At 43.2% G+C, this 23,683-nt stretch overlaps 1 protein-coding gene across 19 annotated transcripts in view; it reads left to right on the forward strand.

The window, feature by feature from the left end:
• Window positions 1-23,683, forward strand: part of THAP4 (THAP domain containing 4) — a 48,645-nt gene that overhangs the window by 12,734 nt on the left and 12,228 nt on the right. For 8 of the 19 annotated variants that reach the window (XR_010885081.1, XM_067302159.1, XM_067302160.1 and 5 more), the window contains exons 3-4: window positions 3,266-3,425; window positions 7,241-7,344. Coding sequence is in view for 16 of the 19 variants with exons in the window: in XM_067302159.1 (XP_067158260.1) it covers window positions 3,266-3,425; window positions 7,241-7,344 (264 nt within the window). In the remaining 3 variants the exon portion in view is untranslated. Of the gene's footprint in view, window positions 1-3,265; window positions 3,426-5,708; window positions 5,819-7,240; window positions 7,345-19,477; window positions 19,819-22,958; window positions 23,205-23,683 lie in introns of those variants that run through there. The other 11 variants (XR_010885079.1, XR_010885080.1, XM_067302149.1 and 8 more) reach the window with 5 other exon arrangements.

The raw sequence follows: 23,683 nt of genomic DNA on the forward strand, positions 1-23,683 counted from the left end.
CAGCAGTACAGGTTGGGGGTTGACCTGCTGGAAAGCAGCTCTGCAGAGAAGGACCTGGGAGTGCTGGTGGACACCAAGTTAAGCATGAGCCAGTAATGTGCCCTTGTGGCCAAGAAGGCCAATGGTATCCTGGGCTGCATCAGGAAGAGTGTTGCCAGCAGGTCGAGGGAGGTGATTCTCCTCCTCTACTCAGCCCTGGTGAGGCCACATCTGGAGTACTGCGTCCAGTTCTGGGCTCCCCAGTACAAGAGGGATGTGGCACTACTGGAGCAAGTCCAGCGAAGGGCTACAAAGATGATTAGGGGACTGGAGCATCTCTCTTATGAGGAAAGGCTGAGAGAGCTTGGCCTGTTTAGCCTAGAGAAGAGAAGGCTGAGAGGAGATCTTATTAATGTGTACAAGTATCTTAAGGGAGGGTGTCGAGAGGATGGGACCAGACTCTTTTCAGTGGTGCCCAGCGACAGGATGCGAGGCAACGGGCACAAACTGAAACACAGACGCTTCCATCTGAACATGAGGAAAAACTTTTTCACTGTGAGGGTGACAGAGCACTGGAACAGGTTGCCCAGAGAGGTTGTGGAGTCTCCTTCTCTGGAGATATTCAAAACCCGCCTGGATGCAATCCTGTACAATGTGCTCTAGGTGACCCTGCTTGAGCAGGGGTGTTGGACTAGATGATCTCCAGAGGTCCCTTCCAACCTCAACCATTCTGTGATTCTGTGATTCTGTGTCCTTAACCCCACCAGCAGTTCTGTTGCTCACAGCTTTTCCAGGTGACATCCAAACTAAACGTTGGTTTCACTGCCATCCAGGTAGTTTAGAGAAGTAGTAATTGTCCATTGGCTGTGGTGTTTGCCAAGATGCCGTAGACTTCAGAATATACAGTCTCTTTGTCATTTTTCAGTTGGCTACAAACCCAGCTCTTCAGACGGGAGATGAGCTTACCTGCTCAAGCACCTCCTGCAAGGCTCTACCCACTGCACAGCAAAACAATGGGTCGTGTTGGGTATTGGAAATGGTCAGTTGGTTTCTCTTGGCTTATAAGTGACTCTACGGTAAAGTCATTTCTTTTGTCTGTCATTTTGACACTTCTTCCTGAAATGCTGCCAGGTTGGTAAGCAACAGAAAATCAAGTGCCTTGTTACAGAGTTCTCTGGTGACAGAAAGTATCCAAGTTTGCAGTAGTCTGTTTGAGGTGGGGAAAAAGAGCCAGGCCTCAACTTTGTTGCTTTCTCTTGACCCAGGAGAGGGCAGCAGCAGCCCATGCTGCAGCTTTTACTAGCCTTTCCAAAGGTTTGTTCTTCCCTGCCGTGGGGACTTCTTGGCCTACAGAAAACTTAGAAGGGAAAGCGAGGTATGTGGGTAGCAAGTGAAAGACAAATACATGTTGGGCAGAATAGTGATACTCTTCTTACTCTCCAAATTGCCTGTGCTCAAAAAGAAAGTAGAAAGGAAAAGAGGTTCTTAAAAAGCAGCCTAGAAGTACAGGGTTTCCTGTAGCAATCTTTTGGGCTTTGGATATCAGTGATCACTGTATAAAGGTCTTTGCAGCACCAGAAAATAATGTGCAGTTGCTCAGGTTGCTTGCAATGCACGTGGAAGGTAAGTAGAGACAACAATAAAATGCAGTCCAGAACATTGTTGAACAGATGTTAAGAGCTCCCTTCTTAACCCCTTGGTAAATGGAGGTAAATGCACAGACTGGCAGCACGGCCTTTGAAAAGGGTTGCTCTGCTGCTGTAGATTTTTCACCAGTTTCATAGTGAGATTTCATGCTTTTCCCTTGTTGCTTCATTTGAAGAACTCTTCAGGCTAATGAAAGGTAATTAGCAGCATTTTTCTGACATGCGAGCAGGGTTTCTGACTTAAACTTGCTGTCTGTGGGAGAGCGTACAACAAGAGTGGCAATTCTCTTTTACTGCAGAAAGTTTCAGTTTCCCTACTTTGTTATTCCAAATATGGGCTCCCTGTTCTCCTTCCTTGCTTAGTCTTTTCAGCCTGAGATTTGGGATAGAACAGAATGGGACTCAGACTGATGAAGCAAATTTTTACCCACAGCATCACCTTTTCAGGTCATAATTTCTCCATGCAGCTGAGTCCATGCCTTCTAGACCAGCCAGACAGGTAGCTTATTCTTTTACTAGATGATATCATTAGGTGTGGAAAAACAATCCCCTTTCAACCTTTCTTCCCCCCCTTCCCAGCCTGTAAGTGCAAGTCATTTAGCATATGATAGGGAGGAGGACATCCTTTAAGTATATTTAAGTTATACTCATCTGCATAACATGGTTAACCTTGATTTTGCAGTGGACACCCTCATTTCTATTTTTAGTGGTCTTCCCTGACATGGTGCAGGTGGCATATCCCTCTCCTTGCTTGCATCTTAAGAATGGATCTGCTTTGCTGTTCACATGACTTTAAATTGTCAGTCTCAATTTCTCAGATTAGTTTTTTTAAGGTCACACCCTCTGAAATCACAGCAAAATACAAAATGTTGCTTATCAAAGCTGTCTGTTGATTAACTAAAGAAGGAGCCTTTTAACTTCGCGAGGCATATCTTGATTGCTTCTTAATAAGTGTAATGACTAAAGGAAATAGCTTTCTCTTCTGTTTGTGCTTTAACCTGCATGTACCATAGTCTTTTAACTAGTTTTACTTAGCCTTAGTCCAGAGCCTACACAAAGGAACTTCTGAGCTGTCCCTGTCTCTCTTTGCGCAAGGAGGAAGATAAATCATTGTTAACCCTTCAAAAAATTACAGCTAAACTTTGGTCTTGAATATATATGCAGCCTGGTTTTCTTTTGAGAATGATGTGATGACTCATTTCCTTGGTCTCCAAAACTAATAGAAACAGTGCATGCTCAGTGCTTGAGCAAAATCAGATCACAGCATTAGAGCTTTAACTATCACTTAGTGCTCAGTTCTTTACCCTGAGATTTCAGGCTTCTCCTTCCTTGCATGTAGGTGGGAGGGAGTTTTCCCTTCAAATCAGTGCTACAGATAGGAGTCAGAAACAGCCATCTATAAGAGTACCCCATGTTGGCTTTAGTAAGGCCAAGAGCAAGTTTGAACACAGACCTACTTTCCGTGCCTGTTCCTTTTACGTTGGATCTGACACTGCTCTGGGGAAGAACATTGCTGATGCATTGGACCGCTTCTGAGGTGTTTCTTGTTCTTTCTCTACCCAGCTGTAAGCAGCTCACAGCAAATTGGAGAGCACAGATCCATGTGTTTTCTTTCGTTATTCTTCCCTCTTTCTCTACAGAGACGCCCCAGCTGAATCCTGTGATGGAGCCCCTCTCCTGGATGCTGGGCACCTGGCTCTCAGATCCCCCAGGAGATGGCACCTTCCCTACAATGAAGCCCTTTCAGTACCTGGAAGAAGTGCACATCTCTCATGTGGGGCAGCCCATGCTGAACTTCTCGTAAGTCTAGAGCTTTGTCTGTGCTGGCAGCAGCTTTTGGACTGGAGCAGGTATGGCTCCAGTGAGATTGGGTGGTTGCATTTCTTTTCAAGTTTTCATCTACCAGATGTGAAGATGTAATGAGATCTGGCTGGATGGCCTGAGTTTTTATTTTTCTTTAAAACTGCTGATAAGTTTCAGCACTGTTGCAACATGTCCTGAGCTGCACACCTGCAATCAGTGAAAATTCACTAGTCTGAAAGTACAGTGCACTTCCACATGCTTGAGCTTTTCAAAAATGAGTTCGCATCTCTGTCACTGCAGAAGCAAAAGTGTACAGGATCAGAGCTATGACCATAATGCACCATGTCCTATTCTCGTGGCCTGCCAGTTTTGAGGATTACATAGTGAGAAGTAATTGCAGGGGGCAAACAAAAGACTCATTGGACGGTGGGCAGAGGTAGTGGGTTTAGATGTGGTAGCCACATATCATAAAGCAGCCCCCACACTACCATAGTAGTGCAGATAATGGCCACACCATGTGGCTGACCCCCAGCTAGTATGGAGGAGGAGATTACCTGGGTGCTAGTATTAATGCCAAGAATGGCCCTATCCCAAAGAGGGGCCTAGCTATTGTTTGAGTAGATTCAGTGTCTGTCTTTGAAAGATCTGTGATTCTTCAACTTTAATGTGGTGTGCGCTGTGTGCATATGTTAGCTGAAAGATGTGCTGTCCTTAAGGCTAGAGAAAACGCTGTTCCTGTTGCTGGTGGTAAATGTTTAATTAAAAATGATTCTTCAGGTAATGGTATTACCCTAGGACTACTACCATTCTGCTTTGTCAAGCTCCCTCTTAAAGATGTAAATGAAGCAGCTATGATGTGGCTGCCAAGTTTGTCCATTTAAAACTTGGCCCTCAGTCTTCACCATATGTCTTGGAAAAAAATGAGAACGATTAAATAAAATTTTTAACAGACTGGGGTAGAAAGCAGATAATTAACTGCTTTGGCTGCATACATTAAAGTGATTGTCTTAGAGAAATAAAAAAATTTGGAGGAAGAGAAGTGACATGGTAGCTAACTGTTCAGTGCTGCTCTGATACAGCGTGTAGAGGTGCCGTGTATCGGACACCTTGTGCTGTTGGACTGTTAGGAAATGTTGACTTTGCAAGATTCATTGTATCTTACTTCACATGGGAAACACTGTTCTTTGGACTTTGCAGGTCTGAGTGTTTCTGCAATAAGTAACTGTTCCAGCCCACCACATGGCAGCGACTGGACAAGCCCCTCAGTTTAGCATTTCCTGGGTCTGTTCCACATTTGCCCTGCTCGTGACTGGATGGTGACTGATTATATAGTATGAACCCAGTCCCTGGGCAGGTCACTGAGACCAAGGGGCGGTGGTGTTAATTGTTTCCAGTAGACATGTTGGAATTGCAGAGCAGAGCCATATGTAGAAACTGCTGTTGTGTTAGGGAGTCCTGGGCATAGAATTAGCAGCAGCAGCAACTCTGAGGTTGTCTCTCCTCTCCTTTCCTGCAAAAGGATGTGGAGTGGGAAATTTTATGAAAAATAGTATGAAAAGAGGGATTATTCTAGAATAAATAAATTACCAATAGAATAGTCCACTAGAGTATGTAGGTATTTCGCCTGCTGTTAGTGTGTCTAAGCTGCTGTTTAATTACCAGATACTTGTGTGGAGTTAGTAATGTTATAACACTAATGCAATGTAGGATTGTGTGTAATGTATATCATCCATGGTAAGGGTGACTAAACATACAACCGTAAGACCTGATGAAGAATAAGTAAGCATCTGAGATGAATTTTTTTCTTTTTGAGGGGAAAGGAAGAAGTCTGCTCTGTTACTGCCTGCAGGAAGGAATACCTGGGAAAGCAAGTTGCTAGGTTTAAAAACTGAATAAAGATGATATTGTAATGCCAGATATTTCCTTGAGAAGGGAGTATTTTGGACAAAGCATGGCTGCAGCATTGGTGAAAGGTCAGACTGCCCAGGGTAATTTCTGAGCTAGCTGTTAGAGAGGCTCAAGAGCTAGAGAAAATCTCAAACCTGAATTTAAACAACTAATTCCAGCTATAAGAACTAGCTGTACATATGAGGGAGCTACTTTTTTACATGTTTACATCTTCCAACCTTGAAGGCTGTTCAGTCTTTTACCCTTCATATAAGTACTGTGGGCAATCATGTGGTTAAATAAAATAGCATTTTCTCTGAGATGAAACCAGGCTAAACGCTGTGTTTTCAGTGCAGCCATACAGCAGTTTTTGTATCCTGACTTTTCCCTCAGGTTCAATGCCTTCCATCCAGACACCAGGAAGCCAATGCACCGAGAATGTGGATTTATCCGCCTCAAACCTGACACTAATAAGGTGGCCTTCATCAGTGCCCAGAACACAGGTAGTAACCCAGTATCCTACAGATTCTTGAAGGCTTAAACTTGGGATCTCTGGGAAAGGGCAGAGGTCCTTATCCTACTGTGCCATTTCATGACTTTTCGAGAAAATTACTGGACCTCTCTAACAGTTTCATTCCATTTATCTTAATTGTGGTTTCAGCATCAAAGAGCAGCATCCCCATCCTGATATTAATGAGTTCATGTCAAGAGCGCTGAGTTTCCAGGACTGGTTACATGCCCTTGCCCAGATGATTTGGCTTGCTAGCTTTTTGTGACAGGAAAGGACCAAAAATCAAAATACTGCAAGACACAACAGTCTTGGCGGGGGGGAGTTTCCTCTCCTAAAATGTTATGTTGGTATTTGCAGATATATCTTTGTAAGCCAAAAAAACCCACAATTTGCAACAAGAATTGTGGTCTGAGGCAGGAGTCTTGATGATGGCAAATGGAAAGTGGGTGGTGACATTCTCATTGCCTTCATGGTATCCTAGTCTTTTTTTGGGAGGAACAAGCACAGATAGGATGGCCTGCTCCCAATGCTTGCATGAGTTGACTGCAGTAGACCCTGTGGTAGAAGTAGAGAGGTGTATACCTTGGTTCATGAGCTCATCTGTCTAGATTTCTTATTCTATTGCTATTCTCATATTTGGCCCAGATTTGGCTCCTTCTAAGCATGGTCAGACTTAACATCAAATTTAAAATGTTGCTGATGTTAAAACTCGATGTATTTAATTCCATGGTGCGGTATAGAGCTTGTGGCCCTCGCAAGGTGGGACAGTGGTGGCATTAAATCTTCTTTGCAACCTCTTCATCCAGAAGTGTTCAGTGTGATTCATATAATCCCCTTGTTGTCTCCTTCGGGCTCTCTGTTAGAGAGCCTGCCCAGGCTGTGGCATTGCCAAGAGCCTCTGCAGCGTTGTAAGTGGTGGCTTCTCTCCTGCTGTGCCTTTGACAAGACTGAAGAGTAACCTGAGCATGGTGATCTTTCTTGGCTCCTAAACTAGGAGAATCTCTCACTGTCTGGAAGTAGGGCCTTGGTATATTTGTTATACAGCTTACAGGGATTGAATGAGAGAGAATTTCATCTAAATTATTAGAAGCAAAAGAAGTTCAAAACGCAGTTGATGTTAAACAAATTGGGATCTAAAACTACAGAGTAGATGCTGAAGGGAAAACTGCCAATTTGACTGCGGTACTCATCCCACTCTGTATGAGTAAGCCTGTCTAGCTCGATTTTCCAAAAAGTGTTATGTTTCTGAAGTTTCATGGATTTGCAGCTATTATATGCTGGGTCAAATAAAACTGTTGTTCGGGGAGAGTGATGGTCGGCTATAAAGGCCTACACTAGAATTACATAGCCTAATATTTGTGACATTGTGAATTAACCTTTGTAGCCTAATGTTTATGACCTTGCTTCTTATTAGGTCTTGTGGAGGTGGAGGAAGGGGAGGTGAATGGACAGGAGTTGTCTATAGCTTCTCACTCCATAGCCAGGATCTCCTTTGCCAAGAAGCCCCATGTGGAGCAGGTGAGTACACACTCAGTTAGCAATTCAAATAGTTGCGCTAGCCCCAGAAGGTGTCTAGTTGAGAAGATAGGTTGATTAACATGCTTTAACTATGGATTGCCCTCAGGTGCTCTTGGGAATATTGCACAGCATCCTTGCTTATGTTCTCTGTAACAATCTTCAGAAAATATTTCATAGGTTACAAGGCCAGAAGGGACTGGTCTCGTCCCTCATTAAGACAAGAACTGCCATACTGAATCAGACCAAAGGGCCATCCAGCCCGGAATCCCGTCTTCAACAGCATGCAGTAGCAGGTTATTAAGGAAATGTCCAAATACTGTTGTGTGGCAGTGGTGTTACTTTGTTAATACTGGACTTCTGAATTAATTACAGTAACAGGGCATGCCCATGAAATATGTACAGTATGAGGTCTCCTTGGGATATTTAGTAACACTTGCCTGAAGTTCAAGGTGGGAAATCCAGATGTTCTTATTTCAGGTTTTGTTCTCTTTCACTTGAGCTCCAGCTCTCTAGGCCCTCCCATTGCTGCTGTCCAAGCAAGCTCTTTTCCCTTGATTTAACAAAAAATGAGACTTTTTTTGTATTTTTAAATAAAATGTCACTGAACAAATTGAAAAAGCAGAATACCTTCCTGTAGGACATACAGGAGCTCCATAAGCCAAAGAACGAGCCCTGGTTTCTGTACTTTACTACTGACCTGATCTCATAGCGAGGAGAAGATGATCGTGTTTTGTTTTTTGTTTTTTGTTTTTAATTAGCGTGTGTTTTATTTTTGCTGTTAGTGTGTGTATGTGTTTAGTATGGATTTTTTTTTTTTAATTTTACTATTCACTGGACTTTGAGTAAGGCTTTCAAAGACAGTCAAACCAATAATTGAAGAGCAACAACCTAAAAACAAACAACTCCCTGCCCACCCACCCCCAGCTTCTCTTAGCTGGCAGTTCTCAAACTCTTCTTGTAGTGACCCATAGTTTAGTTGAGAGAGAAGCTTGTGGTTCACCCTCGCTGTTTCCTCAGCCACCACACATCCCTGAACTTTTGCAAATCTTTGTTACTTGCTTACTGTCCAGGGCATTCACAAGTTGCTACTGGCTCTTAACCCGTCAGTGGCTAATTGTCATGGCTGGCACTTGCTATCAGCTCCAATCTTAGTTGACTGCTTCTTGGTTTTTGTCTGGTTTTTGTTTTTATGTAGTGGTGGTTTTTGGTTGAACACAGCTGGATCTGGTAGAGCCAGCTGTGAGTAAGATGGCATATTGAGGCCACAGCTGAAATTCTAGCTGTCACGTATGTAGTTGCATTAGCCAAGTAGCAGCTGAGAAAGCAGACAGCAAAGCTAAATAAGCTGTCATATAGAGTGGGCACTAGCATACTGCACTAGCATACTCTTGCACGTGTATTTTCTGATAATGTCTTGACTAAGTGGGGTGAATGTAATTTTTGAAGGGTGACAAATGACATGTGGCTCTTGGAGAGAAAAGGCACTATATTGATGACAGCAAATATAGCACTGTTTTATTCTGGACTTCAGAGCTTAAATTTGCAACCTAGTTTTTATGTCTGCTAAAACCTATAGATAATTGAGGGCCAAAGTTTGTGCAGATGCAGTCAGGTCCATAAGTGTGCTCGCTAACTTAATTGGCATGCACAAAATTGTTCCCATAGCTGTTTGTATCTACAGAAACAATGTCCTGAGTCTGGAAAGGCAGTCCTAACTTGGCTTCCTTTTGATGCATATTTTATGTTCCTGGGTTTGCGTTCTCCAAGGAGCAACCATGGTGCCTCCTTTATATATCATGAAACAAAGCCTTTAAGTATTGTGGATGCCATCAAGGCACCAGAACTCTTAATCAGAAACATTTTTAAATAAAATGAACCACCTCATTATATATAGATCTGCTCAGTCTGAAATGTTAGCAGATGGATTGACAGGAGGAGAGGGAAGTGGCTGAAAGCCAATAAATGTCTTCCTTCATTGAAAGCTCTAAGGCTGGCTTTGGCTGAAGGCTGAAAGAGAGGATCTCTGCAGTTGAAGATCAGTGTTCACCTAGTACCTGAGGGCAGTTCAGGTCCACATACTGCTTGTGATGATTAGCTAGGAGGCTCTTGCTGGTAAACAAGGGTGTTAAATGAGAGGGGATGTCAAGTAATCAGGTCCCAGCACGTGTTATTTTACATGCAGGACAGTGTGAATTGCCCATGGAAACGAAGAGACCACCAGTGTCATGAGAAGGGCACGTGTACTGCCATTTTTGTCACTCATTTTGAGAAAAACTCGTCACTATGTTCTTTGCCCACTGAAAAGTAAATCTGGATGACTGTAGTTCAGCCTAACACCAATTCAGGCAGGAACAACCCCTTCCTTGGGCCACCCATTCCTTGGGCCAGGGCTGTGTTCCAGAAGTATGCTGGCATGGCTATGCTGAGATGTGGGGAAGCTCACCACCTGTAAAGAGGAGCTTTCATTGGGAAGCATGTTCCTTCTAAGACAATGCTAATAGTACATATGGCATGGTCACAGCATACTAGACTGTTCTTACTTCTCTGAGGAATGAGTAGTTCTCAGATCTTGCCTTGTGCATGCTGATGCTGAAGATAACAGTGCTCCTACACTCTCTACATTGGGTAGGTCTGATAAGACCCTGTCTATTGAGGCATCTTGCTGCAAGGTGGATACTCTCCCCATTAGACAGGGCATAATATGCTTTTAACTGTCCTGGCAGAATACATTATGTTTATCAATGCTGGGCCCACCCTGTAGAAACTGCATACAGGAAATAGTCTGAGCATAGCTACTGCCTTTATAGAGACAGCCAGAAAGCTAAAAACGATAAGCTCAGCAGCCATCCCGCAGCTCAAAGGTCAGATGCTGCTAATCCCTCTAAACCTTCTGGTCTGCACCATGCTGCTCAGAATGTTTCTTTTTCTTGCATTTTTTATGTTAGTGCTTTCTGCAGAATCATTATAGCAGTAAGGAGCCAAAGGGTTTGTATTCTTAGCTCTGCTCTGTGTTCTTTGCCTGATGTACAAACCTCTTGTCAGTAGCTAGCTCAGAGTTCAATGCTGCTTTTGCTGGTACTGCAGGGAGACGAGCTACTGCAACAACTGAAGGAGCAAAGATCCTGGCAGACTTTTCACAAAGCCTCAGCAGGTCAATCTCACAAGCCAGCTGCAAACATTTTATGTCTGAGTTTTACCAAGGAGGAGGTAGGAGTCACAGTTCTGTGACTGCTTTTTAAGTCAAATAACACATTTTCAGCGAGCTGAACTGTTACTGAATGAGGAGAGGAAAGGTGACAGGTTTATTTCCAAAAACACTGTTTTTGGTCTCCCATGAGTGCCTGGAGAACAGATGCGTTTTCAATTATTTGTACTCTTTAGGGCTGCTCTGTGTTCTTTGTGCTCTTGATGCTTCTGTATCTGGAAAGCAGAGCTCAGAAGACAGCACTTGTGCTATGTATATACACCTCTCTCACCAACTGATTGCTGGTCCAGATTTCCATTTTTCCATGCAAATTTCCTGCATGTCCTGCAGGAGCTGATGTAGTGAGTCTTGACTCACTGACCTTGATATGTTGATGATAGTTATTCTCCAGGGGCTAGTGCCTTGCAAAAGTGCTCTGTATATTCTGCTTTCCATGGAGCAACCATAGCAAAACAATTCCGTGCTTAATGAAGGAGTTCAAGGAGGAGATGAACTACCAGCTATGAATGAGGATTGAGTCAGAGATGTTTTGGGAGAACTTGACACATACAAGTCCATGGGACCCAGACAGGCTGCACCCAAGGGTGCTGATGGGAGACCTGGCAGATGTCCTTCTGCTTTCAGAGCAGCAAAGGCTGCTCTCTATCATCTTTGAAAATTCATAGAAATTGGAGGAGATCCCCAATCACTGGAGAATGGCAAATATTGCATGCATCTTCAGGAAAAAGCCTGAATGTCAACCTGGAGAACTGCAGGCTGGTCAGCCTCACTTCACTCCCTGGAAATTTCTGGGCACATGAAGGAGAAAGTGACTGAGATCAGTCAGCATGGATTTATCATGGGTAAACCATGTATCACTAACCTGATTGCCTTCTATGATAAAATGGCTAAATCTGTGGACAAGAGGAGAGCAGTGGACTTCATTTACATGAAATTTAGCACACTTTCAATACTGTCTCCCACAGTACTCTTGTATCCAAGCTGAGGTGTTATGGTTTGGGTGGGTGGACGACTGGATGGGAAAAATAACTGATTGGATGGTCAGATTCAGAGGGCTGTGGTTAATGGGTCATGTTCTACCTGGAGACTGGTTACAAATGGAATTCCACAGAGGTTGATCCTGGCACCTGTCCTGTGTGACATCATTATCAATGACACATGAGAGTACACTCTGTTGGCTCCTCTATCTGCAGATGACACCAAATAGGGGTGAACCAGGGCATGCATACAGTCTAGGTCTGGGCTGCCATCCAGAGAGACCTGGACAGGCTGGAGGAATGGGTGAATGCCCAGTCCTGTCCCTGGGAAGGAAGAGCCTCTGGCAGCGATACACTCTGGAGACTCCCTGGCTGGGGAGCAGCTCTGCTGGAAAGGTTCTGCGAATCTTGGTTGGACAGAAGCTGAACATGAGCAAGCAGTTGCCCTGGCAGCAGACAAAGACAGCCCAGGTTGCTGTTGAATGAACAGTAGCATAGCTAGGCGATCCCAGGGAAGTGACTATCCCCCTGTGCTCACCACTTGTTAGACCTCCTATAGTGTACTGTGCCCAGGTTTGGACTTCCCCAATAGAAGAGAGACATTGCTAAACAGCAGGAGGCCACCAAGATGGCAGGGGGCTGGAGCACTTGCCTTGTGAAGAGGGGCTGACGAACTGGAGTTGTTCAGCCTGGAGGAGAGACAGCTTCAGGGACCTAATAACAACTTGCCGGTAAGTATGAAGGGTTGTAAGAAAGACAGAGCCAGGCTGTTCAGTGGTGTGTGGTGGGAGGATGAGAAACAGTAACCTCTCATTTCAATTTATGCCCAGACTGGATATTAGGAGAAATTTTTCCCCATGAGGACAGTCAATTAGTAGAGCAGCTTGTGCAGTCTCCGTCCTTGGAGCTTTTCAAGACCTTGAGCAACCTGGTTTGACCTCAGAGCTGACCTTGCTTTGAGCAGGGTTTGGACGAGAGACCTCCTGCAATCCCTTCCAGCTTGAATTATCCTATGAAATGGAGCTCATGAAGCGCAGGTTTGTAGGGGACACAGCATCTGGGGGGTTCTCCTGTTCCTCAGACACAGAGAAGTAGAGATTCCTCGCAGTCTGCTCTGACTCAAGGTCTGCCTGGAGAGGCTGCTGCTGTTTCTCTCATTAGTAGAAACTTCTCTGTATCGCAGAATAGTTTGGGTTGGAAGGAACCTCTGAAGATCATCTGGTCCAAACCCCTGCTGAACCAGAGTCAGCTCAAGCAGGTTGCCCAGAACCATGTCCAGATGGGTTTTGATTGTCTCCAAGGAGGGAGACTCCACAACCTCTCTGGGCAACCTGTACCAATATTCAACAACCCTCATAATGAAGAAGACATCACAAAATAAATTCTTCTAGTTGCGTATAGCCCACTGCCACCAGTGCAGTACTGTTTTCTTGTGAAGCAGCTAACCTCTACCCTTCCCACAACAGTAAGTACCAGAGGTGCTTCTTCCTTGCTGTGCTATTTTCTAGCGCTTCATGTTTTCTCACTCCTGTATAAGCAGCAGCAGTCTCTACATGTCTCAGGTGTTCATGGTGCTTGCCCTTCTGGGGTATCAACAGCCACCCTTTTAATCAAGTTCACTTTTAAGAAAACCATCCCCTTTTATTTTTCCTCGGTTGATAGCAATAATAATACTGATTCCATTTGTTCTTTCAACATTCAGATTTTGGTGTCTGACTGGCAGTGGTAATTAGGCATCCACGCCAACCCAAAGTAAACACTTGCTGCAGTCCATCTACATGTAGTTGCTGTGGCTGCAATAAATCATGTTTCGAGCAGGATGCTGACCAGCAAGCTCAGTGCTTTGGCTGAGAGCACAGTAAATGTCCTACCAGCAGCACTGTGGAACTAGTACGGGGAGTGCTTCTAGGGCAGGGACAGTCAGTTAGTGTTGCTCCATTAAATGTGCTAGTGTGAAACCTCAGCAGTTTGAGGATTTGCTGCATCTCATCCTTTCATGCTCTGGCAAAATCCATGCTTCAGAGCTGTCAGCCACCCTCTATATGATTAATGACTCCTTTAGGAGTGAATCCACTTATTTGTAGCCCATGTAATAAATAAAACTGCATCTTAGAAGGCAGCAGAGGGCCTGGGTAGTCCTCTGCATGCCTATCATAGTAAATGTTTTCTGAGCTGAAGCTTTATCTGGAACTCATTCACATGTTTTATTGGGTCAAAGCCTCAAGCTGTTTTTAGAAGTGTTTTAAGAGTGCCAAAATAAAAATTGTTCACTTTTATTCATATATATGAATGGTGCTGAAAAGTTGACTTGGCCTCTCTGCCAAGATACAGAGAAAAAATGAATGAGCCACAAAAACTGAATGACCAGGTGCAACTCTAAGGATGTAAAAAGATGATTATTGAAATATGAAGGCCTAGTTAAGGTTCTGTCAAACCTTTCTTTCTTACAATTTCCTGTTTACGTCCTGTGTTCAGACATATTGCTCAGGTTACGTCAAAGCCGGAGGAATCAATTTAGGAAGAAAAAAAAAAAAAGATTAAGAGGAGATTTTTTTTAAGCAAACAACACCCTTTTTTTTTTAAACTGCATCTATTCTAGCATTCTTTTGCAAGGTGTTATGGCATGCAGAATATGGCCGAGACCAAAGATTTGGTATGACTTGGTTAGCTCGATAGCAGAGGTGACCATATTCAAAGTAATAAGTTGTCTGTCAGAGGATCCTTGGCGTCCTTAGATTTAGAGAAAGTTGGCAAAGCAGACACTTTTCACTGGGGAGGAGGAAGGCAAAAAATTCAGGGTTTCAGCACAATCACAGAGGAAAAAACTTCCTATAGGTTTAATGAAGCCATCTCCCTGCATCATGTTCCATGTTCTCCTGGGATCTGTGCTGCTTCTGCACTGTAAATATTTGATGAAGAAGGGAAGAAGCAGCTCCCCAAAGCTTCTAAAGGAAATGTTTAGCAGCCAAAGAGATGGAAAACAGGCACCTTTGGAAGTGCTAAATGGAAGAGTTAAAGTGCATTTATAGACAGGGCTTATTTGAGAGTCCCTTTTTTGCTGCTGTTGTATGAGATTGTTTCGAGGACAAAACCCTTGCATTTTAAGGAATGCGCATCGTGATGTTGGAGAACAGTGACCCCTCTATCGTCCTTCCAGGCTACCACTGATTCACTACAGCAATAATTTTGTACAGTCTTCATGGCACAGCATACTTGTAGATATTACAAAATTACATGACCTTTGTGGAAGGATATTTTAGACCAGGGAAAAGCAAAGCTTCCAGTAACTAGGGGAAATCTGCTTCTGCAAGTATGTATGCAGTGATGTGCATTCACTGTCATTCTGCCATGAGAGAGTCGTACTTAGCTTGCTTAGCTTCTCCTAAAGAGCAGAGGGAGATGACTGATCAAACCTGAACAGTAAAATTAGAGACATAACAAGTTGTTGAAGGTAGTAACAGAGGGCACCTTGCACTGTGTGATTTTGAGTACTAGCTAACCAGAGATGGCTAAATGCCCTGTGCTCCTGTGTGGGACTTCTTTCTTTCTCCATAGAAACTTCCTTCAGTACTGCTGTTTTGCCAGCATCTCCAAATCCCTCTGGAGTTCTGTTAGAGTTAGTGCCCCATGTTGCTAGGAAGCTTCCTGGAATGTTCCTTTGGCCATAGTCCCAGTTTCCTTTTAATTTTCTCCAAAGTGTCATTCAAGCGTGATAGTAACATTTCATTTTGCTTTGAGTAGCTTCACTGTGTATGTGCCTGTCCTGATCCTTTGATCTTGGGTCCATGGTTGCCCAAGAAGAGTGTGAAGCCAGACCCATTCTCTCTGTGTCCAAAGTTCTAATGCTGCCTATGGATAACTCTTAAGTGTTTAAAACTATTTTTGTGTCTCCTTAAATTAGAGTCTAATTTGGATAAGCCAGAAATGCCAGTGAAGCTGTAGAGCACCTGGCCTATGCTTAGAGGGAAAGCACAAGAAATGTCTCTTGTAGGCATCTTGTGTGGCAGCCAGTGCAGCAGTGGTTCAGGTATGTTGTGTGCCCATGACACAGCCTGTCCCACAGGAGCCGGTTACTCTGGGTATTACCAGGGAGCTCGTGTATTTTGCATAAGCTGAGACTTGACAGCATTGAGCACAGTGGGAAGAGCTTCCGTTTGCAGAGTCAGCGTTGGGCAGGATGCCACAAAACGGCCCACTCTGCACATAAAGATCCCAGATATGTTGCCTTGTTTGATCCCATCAGTCACGCGTCTTTTCCAGCTCTGACTTCCATAGTTCTGTGACATTAGATCATCCTGTCTGTTCCCTTAATGGTCATGATTTCCTCCCTTGCTGTTTCGTTTTTGGTCATGAGATCAGAAAAGTTTGTGTCCACTATTCATTGCTACTAGTGGTGATAGATCAGAGTGGGCCATTCAGAAAACCTGAGCTGAATAATTTCAATATGAGTGCTAAAGTTAAGTGTGTTTTATATTCTTTTGATTTGTCTTTTCCTTATTAGAGTATTTGAGCAATGTTATCATGCATTACTAGAAAAAAATCAGCAAATACTGCTGAAGCCATCATTTGTGTATGACTCTGTGCATGCTGTTGCACCCACAGACCTCAGAACAACCATGCATCCTTGTTAGGTGAAGGGGAGGGAAGGAAGGCCCTTCCTTATTTTTTTAATTTGCGTTTGCCTGCCAGAGCCCCTTGTTTGAGGACTTTCCCTGAGTCAGTTTTGCAAAGTAAAAAAGAATAAGAATTTAGTAAAGCGACGGATACAACAGGTTTGGAATTGCCGTTGATAAATGCACTTGCTGCTGCAAACTTTTTTTCTATGAGCTCAAACTAACAATTAAGCGCTTTCAATAATAATATATTTCCTGGGTAACGTCTGACGTTTGTCGGAGGCACAAGTCTTACCAAAGAGGCGTCCCTGTTTGGGGGAGGAAAGAAGGAGGCTTGCTCGTCAGCAATCTCTAGTGAACAGTTTGGGGGTTCAGTTTTCTTCCCTTCCAAAAACTTTAGTGAGCTGTCCTCTGTTTTATAGGTGCTGAAGGTGGAATGTGGAAGTGCAGCAGTCATACTTCATTGGCTAGATTGCCATTTGCGCGGTTGTGGGGTATGCCTCCCCTTATTTACATATTGTTATGCAGCAAAGGGCGTGTTTTTAATATGGTAATCAGGGATAATGAGGCTAGGGGTACTATAGGTCCACAATTAGTCTGTGAGCAGCAATTATTTTTTGGTATGCGACCCTTTGTGGTCAGGGGCGGACCACAATACCTCCATATTGCTCCCTCCTCTGCAGTGCAGCTGAAACAAACTGTCAGGCCTTCACCTTCTAGCTTGTTACTCATGTTGCAAAAGGGTGGTGTGCTTTGTCTGCCAGGTACTGTTTCTCCTTTGTGTCCTCTTATCTTGCCTCCCAACTTCTCTCCTGATTCCACAATCCTCAGCAGCTCTGTTGTAGATTCACTCTCAGTAGGCAATACACTACTGAAAACTACTGGACATGCAAGCTGAACTCCAGCTGTAGCCAGATTCAGGTAAATTAGGTGAGGATGGCTTGAGAAGGACAAGATACTCCGAAGTGAACGGGAGCGTGGATTGTGTGTTTGGGAGGAACCTGCTGGTGAAGTGAAAGGGGATGTGTTGGATGTTGGTACTGAGGGAGGATACACTGTGTGTGTGTAGCAAGGGTAGTGGCAATGGACACAACACTGTTCCAAAGCATGTTCACTGGCTAAAGCTAATGGACATGCCCTTGAGTGACCTTCACTGAAAGTAATATTTTTGCAAAAGCTTCTCTTTCTTTCCATTCATTCAAGTGACTGCAAATTATTTGTACTTGGCAGGTTATCAGTTTACGCTCCTGCTGTCCCCAAGATTTTGTTTCTATTCATCCCTGGGATTGTGTTCACTGTGGGAAGCAGCAGATGGAATCAAACAACATAAACAGCTCTTTTGGATGATTTGCAGCAAATCTGCACTGAAATAATTTGAAGGGCCAAACTGCTGAGTGTGTAGAGATGCGTTCTTACAGCAGTGGCCACTCAGGGAGGTGCTGCGGACTTAAAAATCATACAAATGGTTGTATGGTCATTCTCTTACAGGGCCTCACAGCTGGAGCAGACACACGTTAAGAATGTTATTTTGAAACAAAAACTGAGGTTTATAAGTGATGGGCCCGCTTTCCTATTTTCTCTCATGGCAAGCTAAGAGCAGATTTATAATGTGTGCTAAACCCAGGACTGAACACCATGAACTCTTTGCCGATCTCTACTCCATTCTGGAAGCTGTTAAAACCTGGATTCAGGCATCCACTTACACAGGTCGTAAGTTTTCCAACTCAACAGGGCAGCCGTGTATCCCCTCTCTTAAGTTTCTTGTGCAATTTAAACAGACTTGTGGCCTGCCCAGGTGGAGGGACAGGGAAGTTGTTGCTTGTAGACCCTGTGCCTGCAGATGGATGGCAGTGCTCTTTGCTGCTGCCACTGGGCTGAAACCCTTGCTGGTCTAACAGGCACAACAGCAGAGGCTCAGCAGGCTCAAGCCCAGTCTTACCATATAGTGTAACCAAAGCCTTATTCTGGCATAGCTTGGTGACTTGGAGAGAGAATTTGTGGTTTTGAAGGCCACCTTGAAAATCTTGTACAGTACAGGGCATCTTCCTGAGCCTCCAGCTGATCTTGAACCGGTCTCCTGATAGTCTCATTCAGCTTGGATGTTAGCATGTCTATACTGAGGTGGCTGCAGCAATAGTACCAGGACCTTTCCTCTCCTGACACAGCCTGCATGGCACCAGGCATAAAACTTCACTAACTGATTTGCAGTCACAGCTGTTAATGTGTTTAATGCAGAGACCTGCCATTTGGCTCCCCCACACAGCCTCCTCACTAAAACCACTCATCACCCCTACAGCAAATGTCAAATTGGGAATAGAATGTCAAAATAACACAGGGAGCTCTACTAGTTGTTTTTTTTTTTTTTTTTTTCCCCTAAGTTAAAAATGCTTAAATCTAAGCAAAGATACTGGGAGATTTTTCAGGCCTTCCCACCAATATGCTGCAGTTCCCAAACTGAGCTTCATGAATTAAATCTAGTTTGTTACAGACTCCAGAAAGTTTATTGCTTGTCATATATATTATGACCTTGGCTTTGCTTTATGTGAATCCCTCATTCTTAGGAAGAGAAACTGTTATGTTAAATGCGATAACAGTTGTGATGGTGCTGCTTGTATAATGTCTGCTCTCCCTCCCCACTTAGGCCATTAAAACCAGGGGTGCAGACATGCAGATAATCTTTTCCTGGCTTTGAATAATCCATCATTAGCCACAATCCTCTGTTCCACAGCAGGCATTAATAGGGTGAATCCCAACTGGAAAGAGCATTTCCTGCCAAAACCATGATGACAGCAACTTTTCAGTGGGCAGGAGATACTTTGAAAGCACAAAAAATTTTTGGCGCATAGAAGGTCTCGTTTGTTTCCTTTTGAAAGACAGTTGTGTCTGCTTGTTTTCCACCCTCTATAAATGCATGCAGTCAGCCCTGCTTAAGGGCAAATGTGCCGTGTACTTGCATTGCTCTGTGTACAATGTTCTTGGGAGTGGGACCTAAATGTACAGTAACAGCAGATGTTTTGGAAGGGACTGCCTTCTCTGAGGAGAGAAAACTACTTGTAGTTTACTCATATGGCTCTAGTGACTATATTCTTTCATCCAGGTTACATTGACAACAAATGAATACTGTAAGAGTAGTGAAGGAAAGATTTAAAGCGTAGGTAAGGAATTTAGCTTGTGGATGCTTGCTGTGCTGAAGAAGAAAAGAGTGGCATCTCCTGGCTGAGGAACTGAAAGCAAAGCATATTCTAGGGAGCCTCCTGATGGTTTAATTTTTCTTAAGTGCCAGACATACCAAACAAAAAGGCTGTTTCCTGGATTTTTTTTTTTTTTTATCCCCTTAGATTACCAGAAAATTCAGGCTCAATTCTGATGGGAAACTAGAACAAACTGTCTCCATGGCAACCACTACGCAGCCCATGACTCAACACCTTCACATTACCTACAAAAAGGTGACACCCTAGAGCCAAGAGGGCCAGGTCTCCCTGCTGAGGGCTGGGGGCCTGCCCGTTGTGCACTGCAAACAGAAGCAGCTCAGGAGCGTGAGACAGCATGTGTGGGAGCTTGGCGCCCTGCGCTCACCCCCAATGCGGAGCTGCCCATGCTGTTGAGAATGTCACTCAGATGTTTCTGTAATGGTATATTAAAAAAAAAAAAGAAAAATAATAAAAAGCTTTTATTTTTATGGCTGTGTCCTTGAACATGATTACTGAGTGGTCTGTGAATTCCTCTGCTCTGGCAGTGATTACAGAGGGTCTTTCTCAAGCCTGTTTCTTAATAAGCTTTGGGGTTGCAAATTCAACCTTCCGGCCCCTAGCATATAATCTGAATAATGTCACAAAAGCCACAGGAACAGGAGTGAATCTGCATCACAGCAATTGATGATGAGAACACCAGGTCCTGCCTAATGAAGCGCAGGCTAAATATTAGGAGAGAGTACCCTATGTTTCGGAACAGAGAGCGCTGTTGTGGGACTTGATCCTACTGCTGTCCTTCAGTTGACTTTAAGGGCCTTAGGGTCAGGCCTGGCAAGAATCCCATCCTAGCATGGGATGGAGGAGTCCTGGAGGTAAGGGCTGCACCTTATCAAGCTTAAATGCAGAATATCACAAAAGTATGGGTGAAGACCATGAGACAGTGAGCAGCAAGAGAAGCTTTAAATAGCAGGGATTCATTTCTCTGGTTCTTTTTTTCTGACTTGGATTCATGATTCAGCATTCAGTGAAATACATCATCACATCTTTCTGCAGTGAGGGAGACAAAAGATTTAGCACTGTTTACTGGTCCATGGACAGAGCTGTTTTCCAGAGCTAAAGGTCTGAAATGTATTTGCAAGGAAATTGAAAATTCCCTTCCCAACTTGCTTGTAAGGGTAGGGGTTCCCGTTACTCCTCTTTCTTGTGAGATGATGGGGGAAGCTTCAAGCTGGATTAGCTGGTGAGTGGTACAAGAGGTCTGGGTGCCGGTCACTGGAGCCAGGCTGTGGGTCTGAGGGTTCTCAAGGGCCAGGTGTCAGCAACTGCAGGAGGTTACAGTCTGTGATTTAGCCTTCAGGTATCAAAGGTACTTGAAATGTCACGCTCTCAAGCATGTCCTTACAGCATATTTGAATCATGTAATGGAAACAGCCTGATGAAAATCAGTATTTATTTATGTTTTAGAATATTGATGTTACTTTAATAAGATTACTGGTGAAGAAATGTGATGGGTGAATTTTGTCTTTTGAGGCAGCACTCAGTTTAGGCCCCATACTTTTCACATTAGAATGATTTAAGATGGAAGCTAAATTGTGTGCTTTATTTTGCAGCCTAAGTATTTAAAGAAACACTTATTATTGCAAATGTCTTTTTTTTTGGAAATATGTTCCTTAATGAACAAGCGAGACCGTTCAATAGCATTCAGAGTCAAGAGGCTGAAGATTGTCCCACAACTAAATGCCACTTGTAGTGAAGAGATTGTTCCAGCTCTATTTCTTCATCAATTAGAATAAACATCATCTGTAGTGAATGTCCTGCCTCTAGAAAAGGCTCTAGAAGTTTAAATTTCTGACAAACTTTCTGATGATAAACAGCATATGGAAATTGTGCCTGAGGATGCAACATGTCTAATTTGCACTTGTAGCTTACTTAATAAGCAATCCAAGACTCACTTCTGCCAAAGGGTGCATGTTTGTAGGATTCAAAATATTCAGAGTTTCAGAAATGTCTTCTCAAGCAGCACCCAATGCTTCACTGAACTTTGCAGCAGTGTCTTGTGTGTGCAGGGAGTGTAAAATAATTAGGATTGGCAGTTTAAGCATATTTTAACAAGTTCAAGGAGATGTCTGTGATTGCAGCTCAACATGAAAGGGGAAGGAAGAGGGGAAGGTGGAAAAGGAGCTGCTTAGAAAAGGGCAGTAACTTGTATCCAAATCTTTCAAGTAGCAGAATGTTCGAAGAGATGACTATTAGAGGAGCTACAGGTTCAAGATGTGAAAATACCACATATATTTTCTTACTAAGGGAAATAGGAATCATCATGACAACCTGTTAAAAAAGACTTGATATTTAAGAACGTTTTCATATTGGGTTAATTTAGTTCACTCCCCATTCTTAAATTAGTTGATACTCAGCAAATTAACATTAACAAAGATTTAATTTTTAGCCACTTCATTTATACTAAACTATGTATTTGATTTCGGTTGGTGAATCTAGGATTGCCTGGCAAATTTCAGTCATTTATGGTTACATGCTAACACACACCCTTAACTCTGTTGCCAAGTACAATATTTAAGGGTATTTTAAATTATGCACAGTTCATTTATCCAGATATGTAAGATGCTAGCTCCTCTTTACCTAGCTGTCAGTTAATACCAAAGTATTATTTCCAGGAAACGTTAGAGGAGTTGAACAATTCAACAGACACTAGGTTGTATTCCAAAGCTCCTATATATGAAGGTGAGAATTATAAAGATAGCACAGAGACATCTCATGTCTTTGGAGACAGGCAAAAGGCCTGGAGGAAGCAGAACTCTAAAAATAGTATCTGATTTGTAAATAAGTGATTTTGTATGTTAATGCTCTAGGTGTTTTAACTCTAGGCACATCTATTAAATTAATTTGCAAGCCACCAAAAATGACCTCAAAGAATTTATGTATAAATTAGAATAGAATAGAATAGAAGCCACCATTCCTTTGGGTTTCGAAGAACGATCACTCATATACTAACAATGAATTATATTGAAAAAAATTCTACTCAAAAGGCATATGAGTGTTACTACATTTCAATTTGGGGGTGGGGGCTTTTGAAAGCAGCACAGATGATGTGTATTGCCTAATGAAGTCAGAGGGAGTCAGGGATGACCTTTGGAAATAAGCCCTTATTAATAAAGTAGTCTATATAAACCACTTCATAATGTTGTTGCCCCTAAGAGAAGACAGACATAAATACAGTTTTTTGTCAGAAATTACAGCTGTTATATTTTCTTCTATTACCTTATGTTTGGGTAGTCTTGCTGCAGACTACGTATTATAAATATGAGCATCAGCATTTCAAATAAATACTTTGTAAGATACAAAAATGCATGGTTTTATTTCTGGAGTAATTTAATATTTAAATTGAGACTGCTGCTTTCTAGATAACTTACACACAACTGAACATAGCATAAATATATCTCTTGGGTCGTTTCTTCAAAGCTTTCCTTGGCCACTCTGTTCAACTTATTTGTAGGATTTGGTGTAAACCAGCTAGCTTACTCCTGATTGTCTAGGGAACGATTCAATTGAAGTATCTACTGTCACATAGCAAGAGCATAGATTAACAACCAAATCACACATTTGTCTGCAGTTGTGCATCTGTGCAGGGGAGCAAGAGAGCATGACTTCAGTCTCTGGTTCCATATGGCTTGATCTGACTTAAGATATTCTCCATATGGTTCCCCCACAGCCTGCAGCAGGGCATGGACCTCAAACTTGGACCTGCTGCTGCTGGAACAGTAAAGTAGAATCACAGCCTTCCTCTCTCCCCCCCTTCAAGGGTTCCTGTACCTCAAAAGCTCTAAAAGTGTGCAAACTGCATATTTTAGCATGCTACTAATAAATACGTTTACAGCAAATTATTCTATGAGCATTTAATGTCCAAGAGCTTGGTTTCTTAATCCCTACGGACAAATAAATATCACAGTCTGGTACTTTTTCTCGCTCTTTCTGCTATGTTCAAGGGAACATCTGTTTGGAGAAGTAAATTCCTTTATTCTCACTCATTTTCAGAGAAGCACAGCAGTAAAAGCAAAGGGAAGGGAGAGGTGAAGAAGCCTGGGGGCAGAGAAAGTCTCCCCTTTGGCTGGGCCTCCACTCCAGACCTGGGATGGAGGGGGCACAGGGCGAGCTGGCTGGCGCTGCAGATATGAAGCTCTTGTCTTGGAGCACCTCCACAGCAAAGAGCAGCAGGGCTTGCGGCTCTAGCTCACACAGAAGAGAATTGTTGCTTGTCTGGCTGATCCCTCAGTCCCTGCAGTCTCTCCTATTATTTAATCCTATTTCTACCCATCTTTTTGGTAGCTGCACCCCATC

This window comes from Apteryx mantelli, chromosome 9, assembly GCF_036417845.1.
Source record: "Apteryx mantelli isolate bAptMan1 chromosome 9, bAptMan1.hap1, whole genome shotgun sequence".
Lineage (NCBI taxonomy): Eukaryota > Metazoa > Chordata > Aves > Apterygiformes > Apterygidae > Apteryx > Apteryx mantelli.